Source organism: Fulmarus glacialis, unplaced genomic scaffold (genome assembly GCF_000690835.1).
Source record: "Fulmarus glacialis isolate BGI_N327 unplaced genomic scaffold, ASM69083v1 scaffold4909, whole genome shotgun sequence".
NCBI lineage: Eukaryota > Metazoa > Chordata > Aves > Procellariiformes > Procellariidae > Fulmarus > Fulmarus glacialis.
In genome coordinates, this window is record NW_009233744.1 from 44,495 (window position 1) to 63,078 (window position 18,584).

Genomic DNA, 18,584 nt, shown 5'->3' on the forward strand with positions numbered 1-18,584 from the left:
TTTTGCTTGCAAAACATGACTGTGAGGTCTTTAGCAGATCCGGACCTGCACCAGGCAGATGCAGTACTCTGACCTCACACATCTTCCAGCATCACCTGAATAGATGCCACCAGCCTGCCTACACAGGTTCTTCTCTGATGCAGGTACAAGTGGAATCCTTCTGGCAGTTCCTCCTACACAACTGTGAAAGAAAGAACTGCTCCATCTTTCTTGGTCCCTGATACCATGCCAAGAAGCTACTCAATCTGAAATGAGCCAAGTTTACTATTAATGAAAGAAGCACCTGTACAGAGCATGAACACATGGTAAGTAAGGTCCCAGACAACTCAGCCAGTACACTGTAGTACTGACTTGCAATACTCTCATAAATGTACACTTGCGGAGTATGGACAAAGACTAAACAGAAACCACAAAGTTCTAATTTGAGACTCGAATCAATTATGAACATGGAAACATTTTAAATGCTAAAATAAAGATCTATGTCACTTTAAAAATGCTTTGACATCCTAAGTTCTCAGAAAACCTATTATTTAAAATGAAGAAGGATCCATAAAAAAGCTAAACAACCCAATACCCTGAGTAACACCAGAAAGTTAGTTGTTTGATGAAAAAGTGAACTTCCCCTTGCTTGAAAGCAAGTGCTATACAATCACGTATTGAATGCTTTGCACAATTCCTGACACAATGTGCTTTGACTCAGTAAATACCTGTGGCATTTGCTGTCCGCCCAAAGGAATGGAGCTTGGCGGTGTAGCAGACACAGCGGTGGTAGGCGGGAACCGTGGTCTTATTTGCATCCCACCTCGGGCCATAGGTGCGGTGATCATCTTTGAGGACAGAGGGACAACAGACAAAAGTAATCGCAAAACAAGAAATGCAATGCACTGGCAGGATGAGAAGCACATGCAACCTCCAGGAATTAGGGGGAGGGGGAGCATGAAGGGAAGGTTAGTGAGCTTTTCTCTAAAGCTTAGCCTAACATGCTAGCTTATAAATCAAACTCCTTTTTATATCCTTTCTATCAATTTTTAGAAAGCATCTAATAATTCTAGGTATCTTGAGAGAGCTGATATGTAGATTCAGATTCATGGGTCAAGGGTTGACTATGCTATCATTTGCATGAAGGGCTTTTCCTAAACTTTGCCTGACATCTTGAATTTCTAGAATTCTTGGAAAGAAGTACTCTAAGACTGTTGTCAAGAATGCTCCATATAAGAAGCTATATAATGCCATAGGTTTCTGATGTGCTTTCACCCACTGTGGACTCAAAGGATTTAGCAGTATTTGCATATAAAATAATTTGGCAGACAGTTCAACAGCAACTGTCAGTAGAAATGCTCCACAGTGAGCAAAATTTCAGACCAACCTAACCTATGGCAGTGTAACAATGCCAAAAACAACAAAAAGGACTCCTGGGTTTGAAAAAGCTATTTCCTTCCTTTTATAACCCACAGAATAAGTCAAATATATCCTTGTAATTTCCATCATTTTGACAAATACCCATTCCTCTATTACTAAGCTGTGCTAAAATATTCTGTTATGAGTCCACAATCTGCCTCAAGCTTATTCATGCACTATTTGATTCTCCAGATGTATAGGCTAAACACACCCTAAAGTATAATCATTTAGGAGAAATGATGAAGGTTAGCATTAGAATTTGTATTTTAAAACAGTCTTAGGACTATGCTGCTCTGCAGTGTCTAGAAGTGCCTTTCAGAACCATCAGCCTGCATGAGCCACACAGATATAATCAGATATATCTCTATAGCCCTCTGTTACTTAAAATTTTATATTACACCATATATGCTGAGAATTTACAGCAAATACAGCATATTTTTGAGGTAGCATTTGGGTAACTTTGGCAGATTCGCTTATCAGTAAAGGAGCTTCCGTTTGGTACTTCAAAGATCTACAGTAAAGTTCTCTGGGCTACTTTTTTTTCCAGCAAACGTATTACCAAGGAACCTATACAGGCCCTAACTAACCTACGAGTTAATGAAGTCTCCTTTCAGTAAATGGTTTGGGGCATTCTTGCTTAGTGTTCTATGTAAATGGACAGAAGCAGCCAGCAACATGTCTCTAGAGAGTCAGAGAATGCATGTGCTTACAATTGTTAAAAATAAATAAAATTAAATACAACACAGCAAGACTGAAAAAGGAAAGCAATAACTGATAAAGAAAATAGTGTCAAATTCAGCACAGCTGTTAGTTCACAACATCAGAGCAATGCAGTCCCTTTCCATCCAGGCAAAGAGGGATGGTCAGAGACAGGATTTCAGAAGGGAAACAAATGAGAGCGCTTCAGACATCACACACACATGCACATGTACACACACAGCATGCAACAGCCACCACAAGCAAACACAACAACCAAGCACTGGCACAAAGCACAGGTGGATGCTACAAAGTGCAGTGAAGAGCTACAGTATCAACATGAGAGCTGGTGAAGCAACACAACCCTAACAAAACAAAAACAAAACAAAAAAAAAAAAAAAAGGGAAATTGCTAGGGGGAAAAAAACCACCAACATATCCCTCTAGGCACAATCACCCCATCTTAGACCCTCGTGAATGCACATGGATCTCTGGAGCGTGTGAAATCCCAGGGATGTTATCATGACCCACATGTCCCATGTTGGTCCTGTTTCCCATGCCACACCACCAAAGTGTGAAGATTTAGATTACTTCCTCCGAGGTCAAGGAAATTAGAACCATATTCACAGTTTAAGTGTCTGGCAAACTACTGAACACCAGCATGACAAACTCCAACTCAAAGGGTTTCAGCTGTTTGTTTTATTGTGGTTGGTCAAACATTTATGCACACGCACACAATTCTGGTTTTGATTTTTTGTATTTTTTGTTTTTTTGAAATGTGTGCTTTGGAAAGGAAGTATATATATATAAAATGACACCAATTCCACTCTCTCAACAAAAGTAATCTATTTTTCCCATTCTCCAGCTGATTTACATTTATGAAATCTGTGACCCTTTGACAAAGGAGTGGGGAAAAGGGGTTCCAAAGATTGCATCTGTTTTATGCAAAGCAATATATCCATGAAGGAGTTGTTCTTGTTAGTCTAAAAACAGAAGGCAACCAGAAGTGTTCAAGTACTTTTGAAAAAGATTTAAACTGAAGGCAAATCCTCCTCCACAAGTGAAATTGATTTATCTCAATTTACAGAATCAACAATTTTACCCCATAAAAACAGAGAACAAGCAGAGGAAGAGAGTCTCCCTCCACTGTAAGATACAAACCCCATTATTTGATAAAAATGAAGTGGAATATAACAATTAGGATCCTGAACCTGTAATTTTCTTTCATCTAAAATCCAAAGATTCAGAATTCCGTAAAGATGCAGCTTCTGGTGAGCATATGTAAGTACTGCATCACCGTCACTCCACTAAAGGCAGCTCCGATTTTCAAAGAGCAACAGCCCTGATTTTCAAAGAGCAACAGCCAATCTGCATTCTGAGCACCTGAAGGAGTTGCACCAGAACAGTGATTTAAACTTTATTAATACTTAACTCCAGTTGATTACAGATTTTCTCTTGGTGCTGCAAGCACTTGTGTAGCACTCTGTGGTCACTAGGACATTACTTTGTTTATTTATCAGCTTCACCTGCGAGTGACATGCTCACAAGAACTAGGCAGCCAAGCAGGGTAACATTGACCTGCGTGGTGTCTTTACGACTTCAGAGAAGAACTTCAAAACTCAGATGGATCCATGTTTAAACCTGAGACTGCTTTTACTTTTATGTAGTAAGGATGAACAGAAACTTTACAGAAAAGGAAGAACGCAGCCATATCAACCAAAATTCCCAGTTTGAAAGCCCCTAGAGACTAAGTTTAAATTTAACAAGCAAAGATTAGGATAGGGTTTGTTTATAACAAAAGCTTCCCTGAACCAAATGAAGAAATCAAGACAGATTTATTAAAAATACTGGTGCTAGTGTAAAAAATGTACTAAATACAAAGCAAAATCTACTCTTAAAAGAAACTTATAAATTAAAGAAAATCCATATCCACTCTCAACACCGAAGCTGCATTGTAATATTGTACACAGCCACAATCTTAAAACTAAATATTTATACAGAAAATATTTACAGAAGTACAAGAAACCCATTTAATTATTGGACTTCACAGCGTTAAGTGAATTTTAGCAGACTCATATTGCAATGGCATGAACATAAATGGAGTAAAGCCTATACGTGGAATTTTCTAAACTCCATCCGCAGTAGGTAACGAGCAACCCCTGAGTTTACTACACATGTCTGAACAAAGCTGCAATACAAAACCCGCTGTCAACCACCTTATCACCTGGAACTTTTCAAATGCACCGTGCTGTTAAGCCACTGGCATATGAATTCACTAAACGGGGCAAGAATTAAGTTGACTCTACATAAGCACAATCCATCTGCTTAGGAGTTGAAAAGAGCACCATTACGTTAGTAAAAAGAAAAAAAAGTCAGAGTCTCCTTCCAGTCAGCCTAAGTCCCTGCAGCTCCCACCTGGAAATTATTTAAGAAACAAACAGAAGTTTTAATTCACTTTTCAACTGTAGAAAGAGAATTCTGCATGGCTGCCAGTACTGTACCACCTGTACTTACCACTGCTCAGCTTTTACATCCTGTTTTACATTGACACAAGCAAAAGGACCAATACAGAAACAGAACTTAGCCACCAACAAGGATGTGGGCCACATGGGAGTTATGATGGTACAAGACACTATTCCTGATACAAGTCTGGGAGATGTATGTTGAAGAACCAATTGTTATCACAGTCCATGTAAAAAGCTTCCAAATGTCTTACTGAATCAATAATATACTTGTGCGCTGAAGGGAAAATGGTGCATGCAGACATGGAATGTCTGGGTATACGAAAAGAACTCTGCCATTAATCCTAGTCAACCTCATTTCATCTGTCTGCTTCAGTCTCTTCATCTACAAAGTGGTGATAATTGTACTTACCCATGTCTGTAAAATGTCTCAATATGAAACACTACAGAGGTAAGCCACGAAAGACTATTTCATATTCTTGTGGAAAATGGGATGAGAGGTTCAGCTCAAGCCATTCCCAATTTTTTTTTCCCCCATGTCTCCTTCATACCATACACACATCAAGGAACAATCACTGGGGCTACAAGTGTATTGCAGGATAAGAAAACTGTGTTAGACAATAAGCTTTCACCCAGCACTTTTTTTTTTTAAAATGTAACTCTGCACTTGTGACACATGCCATTTTTTCTTCACAATTCACACCCAGAACAAGAGCAATCTATATCTACTGCCCATTTCACTCAGAAAAAGAATGAAAGATGAAAGGAATGAAAGGGGAGTGCAGAGAGATTTAATTGTCTATACTATATTTTTTATGGTCGATACATGGAGACGGAAGGTAAATCACATGTGAGTAAAGATAGCAGGCAAAGATTCACAGTACAGAAATCAGTTTACACAACAAAGCAGTCACCTAAGAAAGTTTAACAAAAGAAGAGGTGAAACACTCCAGGTACCAACAGTCAGATTGTAGCGTGACCACAGTAGGCCGTCTTATTGATGTGCATTCCTGTGTCAGTACAGGCAACAATCTTACCTACTTCGGACAGAGAGCATGCACAGAGAGGTTGTCAACGAAATCCTGCCTCTGACTCCAGGCAAAGGAAAAACAGCATAAAAGCCCATATCCCCTTTATAAAGGGGATGACCAATGTCAGACCCCTCATCAGAAAGCCACCAGAAACCCATCCCCATGCTCATCTCTAGCATGCACTTGCTACAGGCCTATAACTAGTGATACTGGCTCCGGGGCCCTTACCTGCCCTGAAGCTCCCATCTGAGCAGCTTGGGCCTGAGCTGCTTGCACTGCTGCTGCTGCCTGCTGCTGCTGGACCAGCTGAGCTCTTACCTTAAGTATGAAAAGAAAGAACGAAGTAAACATACATATCTGATTAGGGTATGACGCTTCTGTTTCAACTATATTGACTATACTCATAAAAAAGGGTGTGGAGACAAGATCAGCCTCACATACATACTCTAGGAAGAGTTTTTGAGCTTTCTTTACAAAAACAAGTTCCCATGTTTCTAACATTTAGAACAGTCTTCCCATAGACTGCGCACCCAAGATTCAATTTCTTCTTGCAACTTCTTCCCTGTACTATCAGGTCTTCCTATGACAATACTAGATACTTCAACTTTCTGGCAAACATAGTTAACCACATACGTGTTGATTTCCCTCGAGCACACTGTATTAAGCACCTACCAATGAGCAGCATTTCAAATGTTTATACATCCATTACAACTGTCAGTGTGGTGTATATGACATCTAACTACTCCCAGCTTAGCTGGCAGGAGCACAAAGTGGATGTATCAACTCATCCATGTGGGGTCAATAATTTCTCAAGCGTGGCTGACACTCCACTCTTCCCCAGCAAAGCCCAAAGAAAAGCAGGTCTTGGGATTACATCTGAGCTTTTGCGCAACAGCATACATGGAGCCCAGAAAAAACTGACTGTAATGCAACAGTTCAAAAAGCTGCACCATTAAGAGGATGACCCAGTAAGAGGTTCAACAGAGTAAAACTATTTGCAGAAGCAAAGCTAAAATGCTAGAGAGCCAACACTGGCTCCAGTCACATGCACCAGGCACTTCAAAGCACTTGCTCATGTTCTAGAACAGCACACATCATGGAAGTGATTTTTCTTTAACTGGACTTTGTTTCTTTTTCTTACTTGTTCATGCAAGAGTAAGACAAGAAATTATTTTTAAATATTAGCTGCATAAATAGCTTTCACAGATTTCCAGAAGTCCTACTCTTAGACACAAACTTGTTCTCTACTGGCAAGCCCAGACATAAACATTTAAACTCTCTGTACTCACAACACGCGAACTACAGATCTCTTAGGAAGCTATGTTTTTTCCTACTTCATTATTAGCAAAAGTCAAAGAATTTTTTGTATTTCTCTAGAGGATCATAATGAACAATCAATCAGCTGGTCACTAGCCCTTACCTGCATTGCTTTTAATTGCTGTGGTGTAAGGGTAACAGGCATAACCTGACTAGGAATTTGTCCTGAGATTGCCTGCGGCTGAGATACCATGGGCTGGGGCTGAGGCTGGGATTGTGGTGGAAGCTGAGACTGTTGTGCCTGAGCAACCTGTTGCTGTTGTTGTTGTTGTTGCTGCTGCTGCTGTTGCTGCTGCATCTGTTGCATCTGCTGTTGCATTACTTGTTGAGGTGGCTGTTGCTGTATCTGTTGTTGTGGTATTTGTTGCTGTTGCTGCTGCTGCTGCTGCTGTTGCTGTTGTGCCTGCATAGCCTGTGCTGCCTGCAGCTGCTGCATTTGGGCAATTCGCTGTAGTTGCTGCTGCTGCTGTTGCTGTTGCATCTGAAAAGCAGGAAAAGCCAGGATGCTAAAGCTTCCAGCAATGCGATAGCAGCCTTATTTTTATACCATAAACCAAGAGCAAACAGAATCCTAATATACCATACTGAAGTTTTAAGTCCAAAGGGAAAGCCCAACCTTTTTATCCACTCACTCTTCATATATCTCAACTCTACACAGTGCACATCCCATGGTTTCAATACTACAAGCTTGTCTCGGTACTAAAACAGTTTTCAAAAGCAAAGACGAAGTCCATCAGCTTCTCCTGTACAAATGGGCTCAGAAGCATTTCTTTAAATGTAACCAGCCTGCATTAGCACCACTATTTACCAGAAACTGCACAAGAGCATGACAGCTGAAGTTTCCTCTTCTGCTTTTGTGCCTAAAGATGATACACATATCTGATGTGCTTGGCACACATTTTTTAAAGTGGCAATGTGTAATTCACACAATTACAAAACAGCCACTATCTCTAAAGTAATACAAGTGCTTTTAGTTCTTTCCCACATTCCTGTTTTTGTCAGAATGAAAGACTATCCTGATGTTTATAAAGAGAAGGAGACAAAGGTTTTAATTCTCTATTGCTATGACAGAAGAAAGCAACCACATGGCTGTTAAGCCTTCCCTCTGGGATGTAATATATTGTTGCCAATTAACTTGCAAGTCTAAACTGAAGTTCTACCCCAAAGTGGAAACGCGTTAATAACAGGCAGAGCTGATATTCAGTACTTCCATGCAAGCCAAGCCTCACTTGACAAGTAACTGAACACAGATCACCTCAATTGCCATTGTAATTGTTTGTCATCACCTGCTGTTGGTTTTGCTGCTGCTGCATCTGCAGCTTCAGCATGTGCTGTTGCTGCTGCTGGACGGCTTGCAGCTGCTGTTGCTGCTGCTGCTGCTGCTGGGCTGCTGCAGCTGCTGCTGCCTGCTGCTGCTGGACTTGAAACTGTTGTTGCATGGCTGACTGCTGGGCCTGGAATTGCTGCTGCTGCAAAGCCACCTGCTGCTGCTGGAATTGCTGCTGCTGCTGCTGCTGCTGCTGAGCTATCTGCTGAAGCTGAAGTTGGGCTAAAAAGAAGGTAGAGTGTACTTAAAACATGAGATCCAAACAGTGTGAGAGACAGTTACCCAGTATAACTCATCGTATTGAAGATAAACCCTAAAGTACATTGATGTTCTTCGTTAGCAGCATATACTTTTGCTTCCTCAAATGCATGAGGCACATTAACAGCCGAATTAATGACACTTCCTACTACCAACTTCTAATTCTCACGGCCTATATTGAGTCAGCAATCTAGGTAAAGAATGTAAAAATGTGCAGGAGGAAATATGCATTGAGGTCACCAGCATGAAGCACCATACCCATAGAAAACATAGGTGAGCTCTACAAAACCAAATTTCTGAAGTTGACATCTTGTATGACGAAAGAAGCATTTGCTCATACAACAGCTAGACTGTTCCTCACTATACTACGGAAGACATTTATCCCATCAGATAGCAGTATTTGAAATCAATTCTTCCTGCAGTTCACTTGGCTGATTTAGCCTGAAGTATGAAATCTCTTCAGCACCCTTTCCTTGTGGAAAAGAGATATGTACTGAAAGGCTGATCTAAGAATTTCATTGGTCGAAGCAAACTGAACACTTACTCTGCTGAGTAGCTGTAGAGACACCAGGCATACCATGAGGGGCCATTCCCGAGGTTCCAGGAGGCTGCTGCTGCCCTGGGAGACTCATCTGTTGTCCCATTGGGCCAAGGCCACCCATCCCACTCATCGGTGCTCCTTGAGCTCGAGAAGCCATGCCCATTCCAGGCGCCCCTGCTGGGGGACCCCCAGTTAGATTCTGCAGGGCATTCATCGGATCTACAAAGAAAATAGTTACCAATATGCTGCCAGCCATGCAATTGCCTCCCCAAAATCCTCTGTTCTCCACCATCACCACTCTCTGATCTGTCGGCTTCAGACCATGACTAGATCCAATACCGTGAGAATCTAACATTCACTGCTCTGCCTGTGAGACCACAAGAGGTTTCTGGCACGTCTTTGCCCCTCTCTAGAGTGGAGATTATTTAAGGTGCTTCAGATTTGCAAAGTTCCAAATAGATTCTAAATACATTAGAGAAAAGGAACTTATTAGCCACCTCTGAATTTATATGCTAGTCGAAACAAGCTGCCAACAAAACTCCATGAGGATATGCAGCTTGTAACCTCGAAAACCAAGAAGAGAGTTCCACTGTGGATCCAATTAGCCTCTTCCTCCTGAGGTCAATATGGAGAAGCAGTGCTCAGACCAGAGGAAGTACTTTGCTATACAGTTCCCCCATAACATCACATTTATTATGCAGTGGATAAATTCAGTGCCTTTCAAGATAATTGTCATAATCTGAATCCTGGGCACACAGAAAAGTGAAGTCAAAGAGGAAATGGCAATTCAAGAGAGCAAAACACAACATGGGGTGCAGAAGCAATATTAATCAGGTACAGAACACAACACCCCCTCTTTCTTAAGAATACTTATAAAATAATTTCCAATTGTCTAATGTTAATCAATCACAGACACTGCATATTTAGCCTACAGGGGGATAAAAATAGAGGATCATACTATGTCCCTAACATACACTGCTGTAAGAATTAGCACAGAGGCAGAAGATATGATCAGATCTAACCTCAGTCAAACGGAAAAAAAAACACAAACACAACACTTGCCTCTGATGCAACACCCTGAGAGACCTAAAGCTGGTAACAGGGAGAAACTTGGACTGCTCAGCAGGAGATTATATTCAATCACTCTTGTTCTTTCAAGAATCTTAGTGTTGTGAGCTAACAAAAGTACAAACATCACTGAACAACTCCAAGACTATCATGCTACCTTCCCTTTCCTCCAGTAGCATTTAATATTCCAGCTAGGGAATCCAAGGCCTTCTTATACTTAGTACACCACAGCTATGATTTCTAAGGTGTTCTATTTAGAAAGGGGAAGGGGAGGGAGAGGAGAAGGGGGAAAAAGAAAAAAAAAAGGAGCTCTTACCACTGACTGAGGCTTGAGATTTCTTATTGTCTGCAAATGAAGAACAATTAATTGCCTTTGTTAATCTTGTCACACTTAAATTTGGCCCTTCAGATATACTCTCTACAAGAAATATATTCACATAATAATTTAAAAAATAAAAAAATCACTGTCTACTGTAGTTCTAACAAAATATATTAACGTAAGCCAATTTGGTAACCAGAATGCTGCATAAACAATGGAAAGAAAGCAAAAATACAGGAAAAAATTAGGAAGGTGGAAAAAGTAGTAAGTTTAAATAATTTCTCAAAGACTTTTCCATTATAGATGGATGTTAAAAGAAACAGTATTTAGAAATTAAGCATGTATATTACAGGAAAATTTTTAAAGCAACCTGTGAAGAGTCACATGCAGAACCACACATACAAACCCTAAAATTTACTTATTTTTTGGGAGGATGGGATGAGCAATCCCATTACTGAGAAAAAAAACCAAACCCAAACAATTACTTACGAATATCTCGAAAATGAATAATAAGTCTGGCCACAAGAGAAAGATATTCCTCCTAAAGGTGAAAAATGAGTATTTTAGCATAGGAAATAAAAACATTGTAACCATGACTTTCTGGTTCTTCAGTGTTCTTCCTCAGCATAACAGATTTTACTTTACAATGTCTGTGGGTTTTTCAGAGCAGTTCACTTGCAAGGAACAGTCTGTTCATTAACTAAGCGAGATATTTTTACTAATAGGTCATTGTGGTTGATGGTAAAAGAAGGCCAAGAAACCACAAAATTCACTGGAAAGAACCTCCGTGACAGTCACATTAATAGGATTACAATATGTGAACATAATTATAAACCAATACATCCATTTTGCACTTCTTATCCACTCTAATTCCTTTTTCTTAAGAATTGAACCTGCTTACTTAGTACACTGACTTACTTTAGTCCTTGAACTCTGTCACATTCATACTGCAAGAACTTTTTTAAGCTAAGTTATATTACAAATACAAATAAGTTAACTTTAAAGACTAACATACGATAGAAGTGTCAGAAAAGACAAATATTCTTTGCAGCATTTTATTAGTGTGCTTCATAACATGTAAGAGAAACTGCACAGGGCTGAGATAGCCTTCCTGCCCATGAAACTACCAACTCACCAGTGAGGATGCCATCAGCAGGCATAAATTTGTGACATTAGCATTATGAAATTTTCACCAAGACAAGTTTATCTCAAACGTGGCTTGTTTAGAGACAGCAACAGTATCCAGTTTCTCATAACACAGCTCCAGGAAAGAAGTTTACATTTTTGTAGTCTAAAATTGTACATGATAACCAGACTTTCACAGAGACCACAGCACTTCCCTTGGTCTTACTCCTGACACAGTCTTTTCATTGATATCTTAGTCTCTCCTGACCACCAAACTGGTCATAGGTGCTATGCTGCAGATAAAGGAAATTCTGTGCAATTCACTACACGCAAGTCTTCAGCTAAGAATTAAGTGCGATCCCATATATGCGTTAAATGCTGCAGCATCAGCAAAGCTGCCTTGGACTAAAGTCCAGTTTGATGTGTATATTGGATGCAAAACACCTCACTTCCCCTCAGGGTAAAAGAAGCACATATAAATCAAAAATTTTGCTTAACTATGTACTCTAAGCAGAGACAGTTAACTAAGTGCATTGGGTTTACTATTTCTGCGGGTTGTTCCAAACTTGTTTTGACACCCCAGTAACTTCTGGAAACAAATAGAGATGCTTTACCCTTGTTTTGGCCTTCATAAACACATGACTCTCCATATCTTTGCTGGATTTATTATGGGCAACACCAGCCTTCCTCATCGCGTCATCACTGAAAAAAGAGGAAAAACACAAGGCTGGGTATTAATTGAGGACATCAGAAAACACTTTCTGTAGTTAGGAAGGTCTGTAAAACAGCTTTTTACCCCTCTCATTTATAGAGGGGTAAAAAACACCACCCACATACATTACTTAAAATTGCCACGCTTTAAAATTTCTTCAAATAATAGAGAAAAAAGCCAACTCATTTCTAAAAGGCAACACAAATATTCTTTGCAGAAATTCAAGAACAACTGCTAAGCAAGTCGTTATTTTACCACCTGATGTATTATTTTGACAAAATACCACGACCTGTTCATTTGAGGAAAGCTGAATGACAGGATTAATGTAATCCGTGTTTGGCAAACAATGGGCTTGAGCTTGCCTAGCATCAGGCATTTCCAAAAGAATCCTCTTAACATAAGGTGGAAGAATTAAAAAAAAAAAAAAAAAAAAAAAGATTGCCTAAAGGCAGAGAGGCTTGACCACCAGCGAGAATAACAAATGGGAGCATTGAACAGGGGCAGAGAAGAGCAGAGGTGCAGCAATGGGCAGGGCAGGGAGGGGACAATCAACATGAAAGCAGCAGGTGAAGCAATAAGATGAAAAGAAGGCCCTGTTGATGGAAAGTTGAGGGGAAAAAAAAGAACATGTTTGGTAATAAAAAGCTTTCAACTCCCTTACTGTTCTTTCCCATTTACCAGCCAGAATCACAGGGACTTGCTGTCCTTTCTCCATCACACCTCTAGTAAATAGGATCTAGATCTGCCCTCTGGATGGGATATTGAACATGCAAGATGAAAAGGAGGAAAAAAAAACCCAAACACCACCACACACCAAAACACACATTGCTAAGGACATGGGTGGAAAAGAAGGGGCATTCTCAGTACATCAAAAAGTAGCAAGCAATTCAACTGTGAAACATGCAACGAGATAAAGACGTCCTAAAATGAGGAGTTCAGTCAGGTGAACAGCTCTATTCAAACCCTCCGGGCATTCTCATTCTCAGAAACATTTCACTTCACTGCAAAACCTGTTCGGTTTTAAAGCAGCCTAGCAGCTACAGTCTAAATTCCACAAACAAGTTACCAGGAAATACTTTCACCTTGTAATTAACATCTCAGCAACTTATTTCTCAGGAACTGCTGTTGCATGAGCAACTACCCTACACTAAATGCGTGTTAGGGTAGTGATCCCTGAAAGTTTCAGCCAGTCTGAAGGGGGACTACTGTTTTCTTCCCCCTGAATTTCTACCACTTCCCATGCAGCAGGATTGGTGTTTGCATGAGCAGTAAGCAGGTTCAGCTTCTTGAATTAACTCAATTACACAGTCGCAGAAGTGAGAAGAGCAGATGCTATAGCCTTAAAATGCAGGAGCTTAGGCTGCCACAACTCACACCCTTACCTTGCAAACTAGTAGCCTAGTGGCATACATCTAACCTGCTGTAGCCTGCAAAGTAGAAGACAGTAGAACATAGCTACCTGCTGTAAGACTCTCTCACGGTAACTTGTTCGTGTGGTCAGGCAGACACTAAAAAAATGTTGTTTATATATGAAGGTTACTTAAACTGAAGCAGAATCTGAACATAATGCAGAATAACTATTCCTCCATGTGCAAATAAGCCTTAAAGGGAGCTGCTCATAAAGGAGCTCCAGATGCAGAGGAAGAAGCTATATCCAATTCTTTATTGACACCTCCCTTTTTTAATGCTTCCCCTTTGAGAAAGGCTACCTCTAAATCCACACTACTCTGTGATTCCTCCTTAACAGTGCCATAGTACAACGACAATGCCTCTCATTTTGAGAGCACCAAGAACTGAGCAGGCAGAAAGACAAGAAAAAGATTATGCAGGGGCAAGTAAAGGAAGTAACAGGTAGGTAGTAGCACATGACTGTGATACAGACAGCAATCAGTGCGGTATCAGGAACTTGGAAAAAAATCCACAGCAAAGAAATTATCTACTTTTATATGTATCTACCGTTTCCTTTTGATGTTATAGAACATGAAAGACATTTTATAATGACTACATCTGCATTACCAATAATGCCACTCCAAGCATTCCATGTCATATCTGTTAACATTCCAATAAGGGTTTAGACTAGGAGGAAGAGAAAAACACACAACTTGTTCTTTGTTCACATATTCACCTGCAATCAACATAAAAATATTTACGATAAAAGACTGGGAAAGTCACTAAAAAAAAAAAAGCTTTAGCATAGCATTAAGGATACCAAATAATGTATCATATCCTTGCAGAACACCAAACTCAAAAGAACTCTGAAAACTAGATGGTACCAGCCAATTTAACCTTCATCTGCCTTCTAAGAACTTACTAAACACATTACAAAATGCACACTAAAACTCTGCCTTTTTCATTTCATGCAGAACGCACAAAGTTGCAGTTTCACAAGATGAAGCTGGTGTTGGTGTTGAATGCTTCAGGAATTCCCCCTCCATTCCCAAGAAGCTTGTTTCCAGCCCAACAACGTGCAATCTCTCACTCAGGCCAGCTGGTCTAGTTGAAAAATCTTGCAAAACACGTTCACCTTCAAAACTATACCAGCTCCCCTATCCAGTTCACACCATGACTGCATGAATCAGTGGTTCCAAGGAAACAAAAGGGCAATGAGTACCAGGGCCAACACCACATTAAGCCATGTAACATCACCAAATGCTGCTTCATGAAGTAGACTATTTGATCACTGTAATACTCAGTTCAACAAACCTTTCTTGCTTAAAACAACAGGGAGAAGGCGTGCTGGTAAGCCATTAATCACATCTATCCACATTACAAGGTTTAAAAACCTCCAAATAAACACCAACAAATAGATTAAAATTTAATCACTTCATCTTGTGCACATGATGTTGTCCCACAAAACATTTCTGTTAGTTACAGATCGGACATAACAAATTTCATCTATAGCAGCCCTCACTTCAGGGAATACCAACATAACAACACAGACCAGCAGAAGACCCAAGACAGGAATCACCCATATTACTTTATTCACATTTGCAGGACAGAACATGTAAAGGCCTGAAGGGCCTCGGTCCCCAGAACACTGCCTTCAGCTACAGAGCAGAAAGTAAAGGACAATCCAGCCTCCCTAAGGCCTTGTTCTAGCATCACCTTTCTTTCCAATGCTCCAGTGATGAAAAAAACCCTTCCAACTACACACAGAATCACCCCTTCATAGCTTCACAAGCATATCCTCCAGCAGAAGTGATATCCTCCAGCAGAGGTGACTAGGTAAGAAGCCACCCCTTCCAAGTTATGCCAGTACAACTGTCTGTGTGGCTGTGCCATCAGCAGAACTGAAGAACAACCAAGGTTAAAAATAATCACTTTTCCTGAGTTATTTTTAACTTTGAGAAATTACCCTATCAGGTTCACTGCATGGCAACCCAAACACTTGCAATGAAGAGGTATTGCAGAGGCAGTAGCTTCTTCAGTTCACAGTTGTGTCAAAATAAGCATTTATAAAACGCATCACTCACTTTCCACAGTCCCAGGAAGGGAGAAACATCTGCTGCCTTGGTCTTTTTTGCCTGAATTCTCATCAGACAACCTAGGCTGGAATATAAAATTCAGGCTGCTTTATGAACTGGTTTTGTGAAGTGTTTCATAGAGAGCAGCAATGCAGATGATGTTTCTTTTTTTTTTTTCTCCCTCACTCAAAAAACTTTAGCTGATCCACTAATCTCCTGCCCGCTTGTTCCTCAGTCTCCACCTCCACCTCCTTTCACGTGCTCTCCACAATCTCATCCTTATTTCTGTTCACGCATTTTCTTTCTTCTCATCTAGCTGAATCATTACCTAAATCTTAAGTGACACCATACATATCAAAACTTCAAGCAAAAAACTGCACAAAATTAATGGACCATCACACAACTTAAGTTACATCCCTTTTCTACGCTCAACACTATTCCCTTCTAACATAGCCTAGAAGTAGCTCAGGGCAGAAACTGTACACAACTGCGCACTGAGTTTACCACCACACAACCCAGTTCAGATTTGTCCTTCAGGCAATACCAGCATTTAAAAACATATTAAGGAAAGGCCTTTAGAAAGGAGACTCCCAAGGCACCAGTATGTACCTGTTCCCTGTAAGGGCCAGAATAAAGGGGTGCCCTGCAAGCACAAGTATATATTCACACTTCCTACATCATTGCTGTCTCCTGGAACAACCTGGGAGAAGCCAAAGCTGCTCCTTGGCCTCAGGCATCTGAGCTGAGGCTTTGCTGGATCTTGTAACAGTATGAAAGTCCTGCTTGAGCCTGCAGTCACACAAGAACCTAATACTGAAAAGGCTTCTTAGGTGATCAAATGCTGTATTCTCTCAAATGATGATAACCAAATCATACACATTGACTACTGACACATTCACTAGGATACCTATTCCACACAGCATCCCTGAAATGTTCATGCACATAATGTCACTCTTTAAAAAAAACACCAAAAAAACTACCACCCAAAACTTAAATTCAGTGTTGTAAAGGAAATCCAAGTGTAAAGTAGCAACAAATTAAGACTTCTGTATCCAGAAGCTATAACAAGGCATTCAAAATGAGTTATGTGAATGGTTCCATACATTTAAGTTAACTTTCAAGACCAAGTGTTAATATTCGTCTTGACAAATAAATACCACTTGTTATTTGCAGGATGAACTGGAAGATATACATACATATAAGACAGTGTATTTTTGTAACTGTTAGGAACAACCTTCCCACAAATTAAGAAAACTTTCAGATGATTCACCAGATATTTATTTTAATTACCTCCCTCTTCCACTTACTACATAAGCCTCACTAATGGCAAAACTGGAAGCTTATGGAAAGAAATAGGAACTCGTTGCGTACAGAGCTCAAATCTTTTTAGCCAATATATTGCTTCTTTTTCTCATTCAACAAACCTATCTATTAGAAACTCTACTTCTGGCTAGCTTCACTTTATTCCAAGTACCAACATGAAACCAAGCCAAGTTGTTTTCAGATATCTAGCACATATTAATCACTTTAAAAAAAAAATCCGCTGCAGTCATTGTACGCTTATTCCAGTAACAAGTTTGTTTACTTTTTCAACAAGATAGTGAATACAAACATACGATGTAAATTATAAAACTGGATGGAGCACAGGGAAGAAACACCACTTACAGACACAGTCTTAAAAAAAAAAAAAAAAAAAGACTGTGGCAATACATCTATAACAAAAAGCACACAGATCATATACGGACATCTGTGCACATATGTAAAAGACAACAAACCGAGGACATTTTATTTCTACTTTTTCACAACAAGAATTAAAAGTTTAAGATTACTGTCATCTCTTCATATGGCATTAACCTTAAGGATTTTATTGGTCAGTAGTAGTAATTTTTTTTATCTCTTGCTGTATGCTTCCATTGCAACATTTATCAGCATTGTTTACTGCTCAGAGAAAAAACAGTTTGCAGGGCAAACATAAAAACAAAGGTTTATTGCATTAAGGTTTATATCTGCTTACTCATATTTATTTTCTCAAAGTTACACAGCATTCGAGGGCTCTTTTGTTTGCTTGTTTTGATAAAGGAGTAAAAGAGGAGGAGAAGAAAAAGCAAGGGATTAATTTAACAAGATTAATGACTTTGCAGAAAGTCTAGAAAGTAAAACATCAGTTCTGAGCACCAAGAAAGTTTGCACAGGCTGACAGACACACATTATCCTATTTCTTTAATGAATACCGTAACAGTTTAATTCTGAAACAGCACCTCAAGTAAAGCCCACAGCTAGGCAGTAAAACCACATGCAGTCAAACAGCATACTGTTTACATATCATAAAAAAAAGACAGCCTGTTTTTAAATATTGATTCTCATAAGCAACAAGGCAGGATCAAGCTTTTCAAGTATACATAAATAAGGATTTCAACATTACTTTAGAAGCATTAAACAGTGCTTTCACTTCTGTAATAACCACCTTTCATAGGGTAAAAGAGTCTTCCATAAAATAGAAAAAGCACGCAGAGCAGCAAAGTAATTCAAGTAAAGCAAATGTTTCACAAAGGACAACTGAAAAGGCAACAAGCTAAACTTTTTTTTTTTTAAACAGCCTTTTAAGTGTCAGATGGATACCAATTACGATGATGCTTGCTCTAGAAGCGAGAAAGCAAATCCCTGTCCAAAATAATCAAAACATTAAGTCACTGACATTTTTATTTCATTTTTTCCCTAAGAAAGTCAGAGGCAAGATAATAACAGTGATTTTCATAGGACAGAACATGTCAAACTTGGCAACACTACGGACACTGCCAAAATCGAAGCCCTAAAGCAGATGCTGTCAAGCAGGGCAAGAGCCGGTATTCCTGGGGAAGAGGAAAGTG

At 39.7% G+C, this 18,584-nt stretch overlaps 1 protein-coding gene across 4 annotated transcripts in view; it reads right to left on the bottom strand.

The window, feature by feature from the left end:
* NCOA6 (nuclear receptor coactivator 6) overlaps positions 1 to 13,376 on the bottom strand; it is a 24,271-nt gene extending 10,895 nt beyond the window's left edge. Inside the window, exons 1-10 of one of the 4 annotated variants that reach the window (XM_009585405.1) lie at positions 13,348 to 13,376; positions 12,156 to 12,243; positions 10,906 to 10,957; positions 10,414 to 10,443; positions 9,033 to 9,248; positions 8,325 to 8,452; positions 8,190 to 8,285; positions 7,007 to 7,369; positions 5,815 to 5,892; positions 708 to 827 (exon numbers count right to left, since the gene is read on the bottom strand). In XM_009585405.1, the coding sequence (XP_009583700.1) occupies positions 708 to 827; positions 5,815 to 5,892; positions 7,007 to 7,369; positions 8,190 to 8,285; positions 8,325 to 8,452; positions 9,033 to 9,248; positions 10,414 to 10,443; positions 10,906 to 10,957; positions 12,156 to 12,233 (1,161 nt within the window). In that variant the 5' untranslated portion in view covers positions 12,234 to 12,243; positions 13,348 to 13,376. Of the gene's footprint in view, positions 1 to 707; positions 828 to 5,814; positions 5,905 to 7,000; positions 7,370 to 8,189; positions 8,286 to 8,324; positions 8,453 to 9,032; positions 9,249 to 10,413; positions 10,444 to 10,905; positions 10,958 to 12,155; positions 12,244 to 13,347 lie in introns of all 4 variants that reach the window. The other 3 variants (XM_009585406.1, XM_009585407.1, XM_009585408.1) reach the window with 3 other exon arrangements.
* Positions 13,377 to 18,584: the final 5,208 nt, after the last annotated feature.